Source organism: Camellia sinensis, chromosome 5 (assembly GCF_055761805.1).
Source record: "Camellia sinensis isolate YWXY chromosome 5, ASM5576180v1, whole genome shotgun sequence".
Classification (NCBI taxonomy): domain Eukaryota; kingdom Viridiplantae; phylum Streptophyta; class Magnoliopsida; order Ericales; family Theaceae; genus Camellia; species Camellia sinensis.
Window position 1 is genome coordinate 30950736 of NC_138965.1, and position 15985 is coordinate 30966720.

The 15985-nt window shown below is 37.3% G+C and overlaps 1 protein-coding gene across 5 annotated transcripts; it reads left to right on the forward strand.

The window, feature by feature from the left end:
- Nucleotides 1–68: 68 nt before the first annotated feature.
- On the forward strand, nucleotides 69–15410 carry LOC114320508 (protein DETOXIFICATION 42). 5 transcript variants are annotated; one of them, XM_082868505.1, is made up of 15 exons: nucleotides 69–1050; nucleotides 1675–1796; nucleotides 3498–3587; nucleotides 3626–3745; nucleotides 3897–4051; nucleotides 5031–5166; nucleotides 6209–6305; nucleotides 6426–6526; nucleotides 6904–7067; nucleotides 12664–12735; nucleotides 12822–12938; nucleotides 13036–13131; nucleotides 13398–13519; nucleotides 13750–13811; nucleotides 14821–15410. In XM_082868505.1, the coding sequence occupies exons 1-14, from the start codon at nucleotides 974–976 to the stop codon at nucleotides 13790–13792; spliced, it is 1512 nt and encodes a 503-aa protein (XP_082724631.1). In that variant the 5' UTR covers nucleotides 69–973; the 3' UTR covers nucleotides 13793–13811; nucleotides 14821–15410. The 5 variants fall into 5 exon arrangements, with proteins under 5 accessions (XP_082724631.1, XP_082724630.1, XP_082724633.1 ...); XM_082868504.1 differs by having other exon boundaries at nucleotides 13750–13807; XM_082868507.1 differs by having other exon boundaries at nucleotides 3900–4051; nucleotides 13750–13807.
- The last annotated feature ends 575 nt before the right edge of the window (nucleotides 15411–15985 follow it).

Genomic DNA, 15985 nt, shown 5'->3' on the forward strand with positions numbered 1-15985 from the left:
GCACGTCGCCGCCGATCGCCCAGTCCGTTGCCGCCGTCGCCCAGCTCCGATCGTCGCAGCAGCTCCGCCGTCGCCTCCGGCCCCGCCTCCGCCTTCTCCCACTGTTATGGCCCCTCCAGTCCACTCCTCCTCCTCCTCCTCCTCCTCCTCCTCCTTCTTCCTCCTCCTCCCTTCTCTTCTCCTTCTTGCTTCTGAAAAAAAAAATCAAGATTAGGGGGATTCGAAAGAGCTCGTTTTCGAAGAGAGGGAACTAATATTATAAGAACTAATTTCCTCCCCCGAATCCCCCTAATTTCAGAAGAGAGAGAGAGAGAGAGAAGAGAAGAGAGGGAAGAGGAGGAGTTCAGAAGAGAGGGACGAGGAGGAGCTCGATCGTCGTCCTCTGCCCGATCGTCGTCTCCGGCAGCCCCCGCCTCTGCCTGGCCTCCGCCTCCTCCTCTTTCCTTCTCTTCTCTTCTCTTCGCCTTCTTCCTTCTTCTTCTCCCTCGTTTCTGATTGAACCAGGAAAAAAAAAAAAAAAAAAAATGCAGACACAACGTCGTTTCTGGGATTAGGGGGATTCGGGGAGACTTTTTTCGAGCGACATAGCATTACCGCTTTCACAACCGAGGGAGGTTTTATATGAACCGTTGGGCCTACATGGTTGGTTGTACGATACATCCCACTTCACATATATTTGTTTTTTTTTTCTTTATTGGTATAATACAAATCTATTTGCTTTACTGTTAGCATTTATTCATTTGGTTTTTGCGGTATTCTACTATCTTTTCAAGTAGGCCTTCCGGGTTCTTTCTTGTTTTATATGGGGAGAATTTTGAATTGACCAATTTATTGGCCTTTTAACATGTGGTTCTTGAGGGTGAAGATGATGTCTGTATAGCTTTATTTTGTGAAATTTTGGTGTTATTTTGTTAGGGTTATGGGATCTTGATTGTAATTGCTTCATGTGGAGGAGGGCTTCTTCTTCCAACTGATGGCTGTAGATGCTATTTTGTATGTGAGAAAGAGTGTTGACAAGATGCCTCTGTGGGTGTTCTTCAAGAACACCAGGTATAATCTATCATTCTATATATTGTTGCTTTTGGATTTCTTGATTTTTTTTCCCGCACATATTGAATCTCCATGAGTTTTAGGTCTTTTTGCTTAATATTAGGGGTGGATTTATGTAGTTATGCAGTGAAAAGTAACCTTTTTGCAAATTCAAATTGTTTCTGTTTTAAATAGTTTGAATAATATAACTATGTGCATTAGATGCATATTTGTTTGTTTTTGTTTCTGTGTGTAATTATCTATGTCCCAGCAAATTTTTTATTTTTATCAATATGTGCATATAGCCTTTTATTATTCTCATTGTTCATTACTATATCTCCAACCCTTAACTCAAGCCTATATCAAATTTAAATTGGGGTAAAAATCACAACAAAAACCTCCCCACTTCTTGACTTAAACTTATATCAAATTGAGTTTTAGTCAAATCAAGGGAGACTCAAAAAAATTTTAAAGTTATTTTGTAGGTTTCAAGTTTACAAGTCTGCCATCACTTCAGCTTTCACTCAAATTTGAGTTAATATTTAAGGGCTGGAGATGGCCTAAGGAGTAAAAAGATTTTTTTTATTTCATTATTATTATTTTTATTTTTGAAGTTAATTGGTGGTTATACAACATTTTGTTTAGAGATGTCTTCAAGAGGGATGAACTGGGTCTGGAGATAGCAACTATTGCATTCCTGGCAGCGCTGGCTTTAACAGCAGACCCTATAGCTTCTCTAATCGACACAGCTTTCATTGGCCATATAGGTATGTCACTCGTTATTTTGTTCTGTGTTTTAGTTGATCCTGGTTGACGTTATTATATGCGTGTTGATAAATGTGAAACAATGAATATGTTTCTCTCTTCATTGGTCTATGATATACTTGTCTAAACAGAAGAGTAATTTGAGTCCCACTTCCATATATGCCCAAGTTGTTTCAATGAGATTACACAGAACAAGAAATTAAGGGTTGGTTTGGGGTGTACTAAAAAAGTGCACTTTTTGTCTTTTTACGAAAAGATGTGCAGAAAAGTAGAGAGGTGATGTGATGGAAAAAAGATAAAAAGATAAAAAGATGGATTATATAGTAGATGCCAAACAAGGCTTAAATTTTGAAATTTGGTACTTTTTTCTTGGTATATGCAAGTTTGGATATATAAGGCTAGCAGACCAATGTTCCAAGTTTTAATTTAAATGGGCATTAATCTATTGAGTTCTAGCCTGTAATCTCATAATGTTATTGAAATAATACAAAGGGTAGAGGTTTATAATTTTGCTTGAATTCAAAATGTCTCTTAAAAAATGGTGCATAAATGTTCATATGTTGTCAATCACTATTTTTTCACGGATCTTGACTTGAGAACCTTTTTTTATATATTTATTTTAAAGAACTTATTTAAATTGGAGGGTCCCTTTTCAACTTATTTATCATCGTCAAAACGCATTTGCTAGACACAATTTTTTGAAAGCTGGTTTCACAACCATTATTTCGCCTTGTATTGTTGGAATAAAATAATATTTAGAAATCAAACTAGATCAAACCAAGCGTTAAGTTCCATCAAATGGGGTTGGCTGCATGAATCCTTTTTCTCCACTTGACTCTATCCAAAGCCATTTCGTTAGTCAAATTAAGGAGATTCATATCTCTATTTACTACACTACTATACTAGTCCACGTTAATCTAGGTCTACCCTTACCCCTACCCCTACCCCTTCCCCTAACACTACCATCTACCGTCACTGTATTGCATCTTTTGTTGGTCTCCATTGTATATAACCAAACCATCTCAATCTATTCTTTCTTAGCTTATCTTCTATTGTTACAACTCCTATCCATTCTCGAAATAATATTTAGAGCACAGTAAAAAAATCCGAAATATGTCCTGCAGGCGTGGTTGCTAACAATGTTTTCAATAGAACATTGAGAGAAGAAAGAGGAAAGAAAAATAAAAGAGAGAGTTCTAATGGCTAAGTGTTGGCATAAATATATATATAATGTAAAAAGCGTAAGCGCGGTTAACAACCACACTTTCTTCACAAAAAAGGCTCAAAATTGGCTGAAAACGTGGGCGCTAAAAACAAATTTCAGAAGGCATGGTTAGCATCCATGCTGTCAGCAAAATATATATATATTTTTTTGGATTTTTTTAATTGCGCTCTTAGATATTATTTTATTTAGGCAAAAGAAGGTAGAAATTGTGTTTAACAAATACGCTTTCACATGGTTTGGTAAATAAGTTAAAAGGACGCCCTTTGGTCTAAATAAGTTTTTTAAAAACATAATCGGGTCAAGAATCCCCTTTTCACCCAAGTAGGTCTTGTCCATCTATCTGGTGTATATACCATGTGCTTACTGTATTAGCTTCCTACATACATTAACTTACAATATAATATAATTGAAAATTAAGTTATTTAATTCCATATCCTAAATAATCTTTGTTTCCCGCTTTACTTCATCATCCATATAGGTCCCGTGGAGCTTGCTGCTGTGGGAGTTGCTGTTGCTATTTTTAATCAAGCATCGAAGATTGCGATCTTCCCACTTGTTAGTGTTACAACTTCCCCCTTGCGATCTTCCCACTTGTTAGTGTTACACCTTCTTTTGTTGCTGAGGAAGATGCAGTTGGAAGTTTGATTCATAAAGAGAATGATATTGAAATACCTGAAAGGAGTTTTCCGGGAGATGGCGAAAAGGAAGAGTTGATACCAAGAGTTGGTATGCTTCACTTCTTCTTTTGTCTTATTTTTTTAAAGGGCTGCTTGGTATGCAAATAAATTGCATTCTTATGGGACCTTCACTATACATGAGTTTCCGAATTATATTGTTGATTTTAGTTTTAACATTATTTGGCTTTGTGGTGATAAAGCAGATACATACAAGTCTCCAACCAGTACTAATCAGAGAAGCCATATTCCTTCCGCTTCATCAGCTTTGGTTATTGGAGCTGTTCTTGGCCTTTTCCAAGCTTTATTTCTAATTGTTTCTGCAAAACCAATATTGGAGTACATGGGCATCGAATCTGTAAGTGTTATTTTGTATTATTAGAGTTACTTGAATTCAGTTGCTTGTTTTGTAAAGATTGATTTGGTTTTAATCGAAGGCACTTGAGGAGAAAATGAAGGGCTTAGCACATAAATTCAAATTTGGTGATGATAGAAACTGTAAACAAATCCAAAGCAAATGAGTTTTGGAAAATCAAATCATTCGTCATTGTTGTTCTCATCAACTGAGTTAGGTTTAGACCTTGCATTTTAAGTTCACATGTGAACTATGAAACTGCATCGCACATATCAACTCACAGGAGCTTCTTTCAAGCCAGTTGAAATTCTCCCATGACCATCGTCTTGTTTTTTGTACTAGTTGAGTTTGGTTTAACGCTATGTAACATGGCACCAATTTTGTTTCGTTTCAAGATACGTAGGGATATCAGATTGATATTGATTTTTTGGTACATTAGGGGCCGTGGCTTGGATTGATATTGAATTTGTGAAGAATAATAGAGGATCCTATAGTTTTGTCATATGCTAGTCCTCAATTGTTCCAAAAAATAACAACAAAAAAAAATGCTAGTCCTCACCTTTTTACATGAGAAATCCTACTCCCCTGACTAGTAGCATTGTGTCTTTTAAAGAAATATATTTGTCCTTAGAATGTAGATGGATTATTTTCCTTATCCTTCTTTTCTTTTACCTTACTGATTCCAAGATTCAAGGGAGCCGAATTTCTGAAAGGGTATAATAATACTGTTATTTTGATTTTCACTATTCTATTTCATGTCTGAGAGACCAGAACTATTTAAAGTTGGAGTTTAAGACCAAGCACTCCACTATCTGGTTGAATTGGTTCGAATTGTTATTGGCATATACTTCTTAAATCCAATTTTGAAGATGCTGAAGTTGAAGCTGAATACTGGCACGACTATCATCACATGTTCTTGCTATGTATTGTTTACTATTATTAACTAATAAATATTAACTGTTGGCCTTTTTTGTCCATTTAGGATTCTCCAATGCTAAATCCAGCAAGACAATACTTGACATTGAGGTCGCTCGGTGCTCCTGCCGTTCTTCTCTCTTTGGCCATGCAAGGGGTCTTTCGTGGATTTAAGGATACAAAAACTCCTTTATATGCAACCTGTAAACAATCCTTTCTCTTTCTATATTTATTTATTTTTCCTTCTTGGTTTAAGTAGTGGGCAAAGCTTTACCTTCTGCAAGTATTACTGATTTCTATTGACTTTGATGTGTTAATAACCAAATCAACATGACTTGTTGAGAATGCAGTTGGATGTCCTATGGATTTAGAAATTGAAACATGTTTGTCATTGCTTTGACTTCAAAACAAGTCTGTATATGTTGCACATAGATTATCAGCACCAGGCTTTCAGAATAGTGTTTTTATATTTTTTATTCTCTTCTTTTTTTTTTTGGGTGTTGGTTTGATTGTAGAGAGTCGAACTTGTATGTCATATTTTTCTGTAAACAAAATGGAACCTTTGGTCTTCATGGTGTGTCTGGAATCACCCTGAATCAATAGAAAACATTTTACAATGTTTTGAGGACATTTTAATCACCACTCAATGAATTTAAAAAGAGGTCATTTTGGGATGATGATGTCATGTATGCCTCCATAATCCTTTCCTTCATTATCTTGTGATACAATGAAAATTACCAGGCATGCCTTGGGGTTCTAGTAATTTTGATAATTCTTTCATCTTGGTCTATTATAATTATGATGGCATTTCTATTACGGGTAAAAGTGGCATGTCAACCATACAATTGGTGGATCACTTATACAGATCAATTGGACCAAGGGGAAAGGTTGCTTACCTACTACCTCTCCTGCATCCTACTATAAGTAGGAGCCTTGTGCACTGGGTGCAACTTCGTTTGTGGTTTACAGTACTTAAATTTTTATTATATCTATATGTTAAAAGATTGAATCTTGGATGACCAAAGTGACACGGAGCCCATTCTTTAGGGACCATATGTGTATTTTATCGCAAAATATATATTAACTGTCTTCCCTATACTAGTCTATTGACTAAAAGTGTGCTCTCTTTAATATTACTGACAAGTAGTTTTGATTGTTGGGTAATTGTTGAACATGAATATATATATATATATATTTATGGACTTTTGATATTGCATCTGATTGACTTTTGCTGGTTATACGCAGTGCTAGGAGATGGAGCAAACATCATTTTGGATCCAATATTTATCTTCGTATTCCGTATGGGTGTTAGTGGTGCAGCTATTGCGCATGTTATTTCCCAGTAAGTTTAATCTTTCTTCCAATCATGTTTCATCTACCAGTTTTGCCAAAAATATATTGTCAGAGGCATTGCATCTCCTGGTGCCTTCATTGCTCGTCATTTGTTTTATGGTATTTGCAGGTACTTAATCTCCCTCGTACTCTTGTGGAGATTAATGGGACAAGTTGATCTCTTACCCCCAAGTATCAAAGATCTACAATTTAGTCGGTTTCTTAAAAATGGTGAGGGTTTATAATTGCTCCCTGCTAGTGTAGTCATTGCTATTCATGCGCATGATCAAACCTTCTTATCTGCTTTCTCTCACCTTGTTCTAAATTGGTGCTATCTTCTTCTTTTGAGTACATTCGTGACCACCAAAAGTTTTTAATTTTCCAAAATGGAGCCTGACTTATAACTATTTTGATTCCTTATACAAAGGGCTCAGTGCTGGAATGAGACTGAATAGCTTTTCTAATTTAGTTATTTGAATAATATGGGAATAACTTGTCCTATATAGGCACAAGTGACGTTGAATAAGTTCTTTTTAGGCGGTGATATAATTTTTCTGATGAATGCACTCCCGTTAACTAATGGCTTTTCATTCATTTTCTGAAATCAGGGTTTCTGTTATTGATGAGGGTAATAGCTGCAATATTCTGTGTGACTCTGGCAGCTTCCATGGCTGCAAGGCTGGGATCAACATCCATGGCTGCATTTCAGATTTGCTTGCAGGTTTGGCTGGCAGCCTCTTTGCTTGCCGACGGGTTAGCTGTTGCTGGGCAAGTAAGAATTTTTTTTTCCCCCCAGATTGTTTTTAAGTTTGATGCAATAGCCATGGTGTACATTGATGCCATGTTCTTAATACATTTAATAATAACAAGAAAATAAGTGCACTTCTGCAAGGACAAAAGTCGTCATGAAAAAGTACGGAGCAATTCTTTAGTCTGACAAAAACATATTATAGTGAAAATACACAATGGATACTCAATCTGGCCTACAGAGTGTCAGTAGGCTTGGTAATGAAAATACCCACCAATTACATTTATTTGCGAGTGTGTGAATGTATTAACCATGATAATAATGTGAGTAAATTGTGCACAATATGAACACACATATTTTTTACATGAAACCCTTTTGAAGGGTAAAACTGATCAAGATAATCCACTGTATGAAAGAGATTAATACAAGATTCAAGGCAGAAGTCTTGCAGCTAGTACCTCATATGCATGCTCAATCTTGGTCTTTGTAGTCCACAACAATCCACTTGTTTTCACTCTAATTCCATTGACCTCCTGTCAGTCTTCATTCCTTGAGTGGCATCAACCTTCCGTCAGCCAAATAACACGAATTTTGATTCCCACGACAAACAACTTCTTTTCTTTTTTTTTTGGGTACATCAGAAAGTAAACAAAGCTAGGCTCTTTCTCTAGAGAGCTCTATCATATCAGCTACTAGGTAGCTTCGGATCTCGGCTGGTGGATCATTCACCACCAGAATATCTTCAGGTTGCTCAGCTCCAAGTTTGGCCAAAGCATCGGTGCACAGGTTCCCTTCCTTGAATACATGTTGTATGGTGCATTCACAACCCCTGAAGATGATCTTGGCATCTTCCAGCAACCCTTTTAAATGGAAATTTGTCTGCTACATCTTCTTCCATCAGTTGCACCACCTACTGTGCATCAGTTTCGATGACCACTCCATGCATCCCTTTCTGTAATATCACTGTTAGACCCTTGTAGAGAGCCCACAGCTCTGTCTCCAAACTGGTGCCACTGTCCATCTTCCCATAGTAGCCACAAACCCAGCTGCCTGTTTCATCTCTGAAGACTCCACCAAATCCTCCTCCACCTGCCAGTCTTCTACTGCCATTCACACTAAGTTTGAGTTTGCCTGCAGGAGGTAATACCCAGTGAATCAGTTTAAATGCAGGCCTAGGATTAATAATAGAAGCTTTAAAAGCCCAGTCAATATCTCTTGAATAATCAAGAATGAATTTTAGACTGTCATTACAGTTCGGAGAGATATTATCAAAAACAAAAGAGTTCCTGTTTTCCCAGATTTTCCGTAGTCACAATGAACACAGAGGACCAAGTGGCATGGTCATTAAAGTGACTTTTATTTTTAGAGTTTGAAAGAAGCCACTGTTGCCAAGTCTGCCTGGTCATATCAATACACCAGTTTCTACCACACAAAGCCAACCATACTTCTTTAGCTTTGTAACAGCCTTTAACTAGACGTTGCATATCTTCCACCCCACAGCAATGAGGACAGATGGGATCAGCGCATAACCTCCTTTTCATCTTCGTTTGGTTAGTTAACTTTTAAGACTAGCCACATGAAACTTTTAAGTTTCTGTGGTAGTCTCAATTTCCAGATCCAACCCCAATATGCCTCACCCCTTTGAGGACCAATGATTAGATCATAGGCAGAGGCCACAGAGAATTCACCACATTGAGTTCCTCTCCAATTAGGACTATCCAAGAGAGAGTTAACAGGAGGTTGAGTGTTCAAGACAACAGTGGCAATATTGGGAGGTAGCATCAAACTAATTTTTGCCTCATCCCATCCCCCTTGATCATTCGGATACTCAACCACTGAACCAAGGCTTGCAGCAGATGTATGGATGGATTGGGGTGGATTGGGCATGTCATCCTCAAAGGATTTATCCCCACACCACCAATCTTTCCAAATATCTACCAAAGCACCATTGCCAATATTCCACTTCACCCCTTTTCTAAGGATATGCCTAGTTTGAAGAATGCTCCTCCACACAAAGGAAGCATTCTTCTTTGTAGGCCAATTATAAAAGGGGGTGTTGCTCAAATACTTGTTTCTAAGGACAGTACACCATAAGCTATTCTCTTTATTCAAGAGTTTCCAACCAAGTTTAGCCAACAAGGCCAAATTTTGGTCTCTAGCTTTCTTTAAACCAAGCCCACCCTCAATCTTAGGCTTACAAACCATATCCCACTTAACCAAGTGGACTTTCCTTCTGTTTGGGGTATCACCCCATAAGAAATTTCTGTTGAGTCTATCAATCTCATCACACATTTTCTTTGGGACAGCATTAGTTTGCATAGTATATGCAGGGATGGCAGAGTTCACACCTTGAATAAGAGTAGTTCTACCAGCCAGAGAAAGCACTTTAGTTTTCCACCTAGCTAAGTTCTTTTGCATTTTCTCAAGAATATGGGTGAAATGCCCTCTAGTAACTCTCCCATGCTGAAGAGGGACTCCCAGATACTTCTCTAAATCAGAAGTTAAGGGAATGCCACACTTAGCACTCAAATCTCTGGCAACTCTTCTATCAATATTAGAAGACACAAACACCTTGGATTTGTGGGCATTGATTTTTAAGCCCAGAAATCTCACAAAATTCCTCCAAAATGGTCATAATTGTATTGCAATGTCTCATATCCGCTTTTCCAAACAACATTAAATCATCAACAACAAAGAGATAGGTTAGGCATGGGCCCCCTCGAGAGGGTTTAATGCCTTTCCATGTCTTTTTTGCAGCTTTAACACTAATCATGTTAGACAACTGCTCCATGCACAACACAAACAAATAGGGAGAAAGAGGATCTCCTTGCCTTAACCCCTTCTCAGGTTTAAATTCCTTCAAAGGTTCACCATTCCACAAAATAGCTGTGCTCACAGTAGTTACACAACACATAATCATATCAATGAGGTTCTTATCAAACCCAAACTCATCAAGGGTTTGATTCAAGAAAGCCCATGAGATATTATCATAAGCTTTTTCCAAGTCGATTTTGAGAATCACACCTCCCACTTTCCCTTTCTTAGACTTTAAAATATGGATAATTTCTTGAGAGATAATAATATTATCAGTCGTGGATCGGCCAAGAACAAAGCTACTTTGGTTGGGTCTCACAAGATTGCAAAGAAGAGGTCTAATTCTACTAACCAGAGTTTTTGCTATGATCTTGTAGGTCACATTGCACAAATTGATGGGCCGAAATTGTTTAATAGTCTCAAGGTTTTCAATTTTGGGAATAAGCGCAGCCAGGGTTCTATTAATGGTAGCAGGAATGGAGTGGCTGTCAAAACAGTTTTTGATGAATTCAAACATAGAGGGACCAAGCACATGCCAATAAGTGTGATAGAAAATAGCCTGGAAGCCATCTCGACTTGGGGCTTTGAAAGCCTTAATATTTTTCACAACCCTCCAAACCTCCTCAATGGTGACAGTACTCATCAACACCCTATTCTCATCATTACTAACAGTATGAGTAGCCAAATTATTCTAGTGATGCAACATGGTGGTAGTACTATGAGTAAATAAATTAGTAAAGTAATTAGACACCATCAGTTTCAGAGCATTAGGGTTTTCAACCCAAACACCATTCTCACCTTTCAACACATCAATTTTTCTTTTCCTCTTTTTAGTCAAGGTGAGGAGATGAAAGAATTTGGTGTTTCTATCCCCTTGGGTAATCCACTTAGATCTAGATTTTTGAAACCAAAGAATTTCCTCTTGGTACAGAACTTCATTATACTGATCAATGAGATCCATTTGCAACACATGAAGGTTGTGGGAATAGATATTTGCTTGGGATTTCTGGATCTCTTCAATCCTCCCAAGCAACCATCTTTTCCTACGAAAGATATTGCCAAAAACCTCTTTATTCCAAATGCTGGCTTTGTGAGCAAAATTATCTAACTTAGATAAAAGAGAACCTTGGTAATTAGACCAATTTTCCTCCACTACTGCTTGGAATTCTTCATGAGAGATCCAAGCAGCCTCAAACTTAAAAAGTTTACAAGAAGGGGTGTAATGGGACATACCTTGGGTAAATGTCATCATTGGTGAGTGATCAGAGTAAGTTCGTGGAAGGTTTCGAACCAGTCCTTCGGGAAAGCTGGTTCTCCATTCGCTATTACACATAGCTTGGTCTAGTCTTACCATTGTGTTGGCGCATCCTTGTCTGTTATTTGTCCAGGTCAACCGCGGTCCAGAACATCCCATATCCATAAGATTGCACCGATTCATCCTATCAGTAAAAGTTTTGGTTCTCCTTTGGTCTTGGCTACTAAGACAAGTACTTGTAAGGCATCTCTTTTCATCCTGGCTAGCAAAGTCATTAAAATCACCAGCTACCATCCAAGGCTCAGTATTATGCTTTGCAATGTGCTCTAGACTTTCCCACAGATCCTCCCTTTTACTGCTCAGCGGGCTAGCATAAACTGCGGAGAGAAGCCACTCAAGGTAATTCTGTTTGGCTATCTTGGCCGTGATAAGTTGTGAGCTTGCCTCAGTTAGTTTAACATTAACAGAAGTTGGGTTTCAGATCATCCAAATACCTCCACTCCGGCCTATAGGATCAACATAAGCTGAAGTTGTAAATCCCATCTGGTTGAAAAACATACCCATTGAAGCTAGCTCCACCTTTGTCTCCATAAGAACCAACATATCTGGTTTGTGAATTTGGACCAACTCCCGCAAGCTGCGTTTAAACTTTTTGTTCCCTGCACCTCTACAATTCCTGATGAGCAAATCCATATGGGTAGTGATGTGGTTAGGTAAAGGGTTCCGGTCATCAATCCCCAGATGCCCCTTTGCTGTCTTGAGGTTGTCCTCCTTCGATTGTGTGGCCGCAATCAGTATCATGTGCCTTTCCTGTCCCACTTCGATCTATCTCCATAGTTGTATTTAGCACCATCCTCTTTTGGTTCTGAGTTTGGCTCAGCCATTGTTTCATCGCTTGGATCCGAGGTACTCTTAATTTTTTTTGTGCTTCGGATCAAGTGATCTTCCTCCTCCGTTGAGCATCCATTCTCCAGCCGTTGCTCACCGGAGTGCGAGATCTCAGCAACGGTCATATTTGCCTACAATGTTTACTATAGCACAAATATCCCCTTCAGACCTCACTATACTAGAATGAGAATGAACGAGACTTTCACGTACAAACAGCTTCTTTTCAAATATCCTTTCTACATACTAAAATTGTAGAACCTGTAAGGCTAATTAGGACTAATGCTAATGGGACCATCGATTAAGGATTTTGGAGACAACAATTGAATTGGGGATCAAGTAGAAATATAGGTCTAGTTGTGCCTCTAATCTTGTTATGCTTCCCAAGCATCTGACTAAATCTGTTAACAATCTATTTATTTTTTTGTTTTTTAATTTTTTAGTTTTCGAACCTTTAGTTTTCTTGGCCCTGCCTGCCTGGTTAGAACTAATTGATTAAACCACATTTTGTTTTCTGAGTCTATGCACAGTTGTCCTTTCTGAAATTACCGTGTATAATATCGTTTTCTTTTTACTCTAACTTGTCTCCCATCAAATTATTGAAAACATGTCTGATTTTAAATTATCTCAGTAGCTGAATATGTAGTCATTTTGATTTATTTTCAGGCTATTCTTGCAAGTGCATTTGCAAGAAAGGATCTTGACAAGGCCACAGCAACTGCATCTCGCGTGTTGCAGGTTTGTTTACTTCTTTACCCAATCATTACTCAAATTCCTTTTTCGACCCTTCTAATGTTTTGCATTTTAATGGCTTGACTCTACAGTTGGGTTTGGCTTTGGGCCTAGTTCTTTCTGTCGTTGTTGCTGTTATATTACAATTTGGATCAAGATTATTTACTGATGACCCCGATGTTCTGCAAATGTTAAGTTTAGGCATCCCGGTATATCTCTCTCTCTCTCTCTCTAATGGAAAGATTTTTAGTAGTTTAATAGATACAGATAATTTTGAAGCTGATTTTTTTTGGCCTTGTTCTTTAGTTTGTTGCAGGGACCCAATCCATTAATGCTTTGGCATTTGTTTTTGATGGAGTCAACTTTGGAGCATCTGATTTTGTTTATTTTGCCTACTCCATGGCAAGTCTATAACCTTTTGGCTGCTCGCTGTTATGTACCTATTTATACTGTCAAGATCTCATTGTTTTCGTTCTATAGAGCATCTATTGGGATGCTCTGAAGTTGGAGGAAAAGAAATCTGAGAATTCTTTCTTGTTCTTCCAGTCTCCAACTTGTACATGATTTGATTTTGATTTTTTTTTTTCTCCATATGCACCTTCAGAACTACACACTGTTTATACAGAATTTGCATGCAAAGATTATATTCTTCTTGTGTCCTTGTGCAGGTTTTGGTCTCAGTTGTGAGCACACTTTGCTTGTTTTTACTGTCTGCAAGTTTTGGTTTTGTTGGTATATGGATCACTTTATCCATGTTCATGAGTTTGCGTGCATTTGCTGGCTTTTGGAGGTAATTTCTCTCATTTACCATTCCATTTTCCTTTCTTTTGTTCTTCTCTTGGTTCACCGGAAAGAAAAAATTTTAAAAAAAATGCTGTGGATTTTCTATATCATGTTTTGAAGAAAAGTACAATAATCAAAGGGAAAAAAGAAAGAAAGAAAGAAAGAAAGAAAAGAAGAGAGTTTTAATTTAATGTAGACAACTAAAGCTTGCTTTAACACATACTCTTGCATTTGCAGGATAGGGACTGGAACAGGTCCTTGGAGCTTTCTCAGATTATGATTGCTGCCTACAGATGTTGGTATTTATTTATGTTTTTTCTCAGTTTTCAAATGTTGTCTTAAAGAAGTTGCAATATAAAGGAAAGGGATTTTAAAAAAAAAAATTAAAAAAATTGGGTGAATTTTTCTACAAATCCTATAACATGGAAGCATGGCCATCTGGGTGATTGTGGCATATATGATAATACACTTCTTAACAAGTTGATATTGCGCTTAGCTTAAAATCCAAAGGAGGAAATTTTTTATCGTACCTAATGTTGTGTACTATTATATTTTACTTTTTACTTTTTCAATTTTGGAGGAGAAAGAACTTGGACCATCCAAATAAAATACTATAGTATAAAAGCATATGATACAAGATGATAGACTTGATCAGGAAAGAGTAGTTTCAGTTTAGTGTTGCACAGCATTCAAAATGGATTCTTCTCATTTTCATAAGCATTGGTTGAATGTATTAACTCATTGTCATGCCTTCACAACAACTAGCAAACAAAGTTTGATGTTAAATGCAGATTGATCCAAATGATTCTCAACAATGTTATGGGGAATTTTTTTTTTTTTTTGGGGGGGGGGAGAGTGTTTAGAAATTAGTCTTTTCATGATTGTTAACCTATGATTCTTGAAGGAGCTTCAAGAGATCGGAACGAGGGATTTGCTTTGGAAGATGGATAAAGGATGGTAATTTGGGGAGTCTTTTCTTTTTTTTTTATCCCATTTGGCGAGTCAATACTGAGTAAACCATCATCAGTGTTTTTGGGAAGAGCTAAATCAAAGGCATGATTTTGGAATATATATATATATATATAAGCCATCTTGTTTCAAAGTTACAGGACCCTTGTTGTTGCATAGGGAAGATGACAATATAAACATTCTTTATACATGAATTCAGATATATCATTCTGTACTCCATTAGATTGTTCTAGTTTTATAAAGTACTTTATTTACTTTTTCCTATTTTGATGTTATTTATTTATTTATTTATTGGTTAACCTTCGATGTTATTTTGATTAGTTTGTGTCACATGTGCAGGTTGACTGGATAATTGAATATACTTTAAATGTTGGGTCACATCCATGATCCGTTTAGTGGATTTGGTGACCAAAAATACCTAAAAATAGGGTAATGGCAAACTTATAATAATGGGTTGGTGCTCATCAAAATGAGTTTTTAAAGAGTAATGCTAGGCTTCAGGAAAATATTTCAGGAAAAGCTTCAGGAAAATGGAGGAGGAGGAGGGGAGGAGGAGGAGGAGGAGGAGGAGGAACTGGAGGGGCTCGGCGCTTCCACTTCCGCCGTCGGCAAAAATGGAGGAGGAGGAGGAGGAGGAACTGGAGGGGCTCGGTGCTTCCACTTCCGCCGTCGGCCGATCGTCGCAGCTGCCGTCGGTCGTCTACCCAGGCCCGGTTCGGTTGTCTACCCAGGCCCGGTCGTCTGCCCAGCCCCGCCGTCGCACGCCTCCGCCTGAAAAATTTTCCCGAAGCCTAGCATTTTTGGTTTTTAAAGGGTGTTTGTTTGTGTTGTAATTTTATCGGATGTGATGCTCAAATTTGAATCTTATATTGTGTCCCGTCAGTGGGTACAATTTTCAATTGTGGGCCTATCAAGCCCTTTTGTTTTTAGGTAATTGTGTTTAGATTATGCATGAAAAAGATTAAATTGATCTAGGTAAAGAAAAAATATAATGAAAAAAAAGTACAATGAGAGAGTTTAAGAAAAAGGGCAGGACACACGAGCTTCAAAAATGGAAGAATATGATAATCCAAATATGCCACATATCATGGATCCAAAAAAAAAAAAAAAAAACCTTTAGTTCACTTTGATAATAGAAGAGAAATCCCATCACAAAATAAATAAATAAATAAAAATAAAAATCTTGACACCTTTCATTGTTGCAATTAACAATGCATAACCGAACTCTCCTCCCCTATCTTTCTTTTTCTTTTTTCTTTTTTTATTATTTATTTTAACAAAAAGAATAGGACAGAAAAAAGGAGAAATATCAATTCAGTATTTTTTTTTTTTTTTTTGAAAAAAAAATTCAGATCAGTGGTAAACTTACAAATATTAATAATTAAAGTAATAATTTTTTTTATGAATCTGTAATTATTTGTATAATTATTTTGTGAAACCATTATTGAATTGTAATTTTTTCTTAAAAACACAAATCCAGCAGCACCGAAAGTTGAGATGTGGG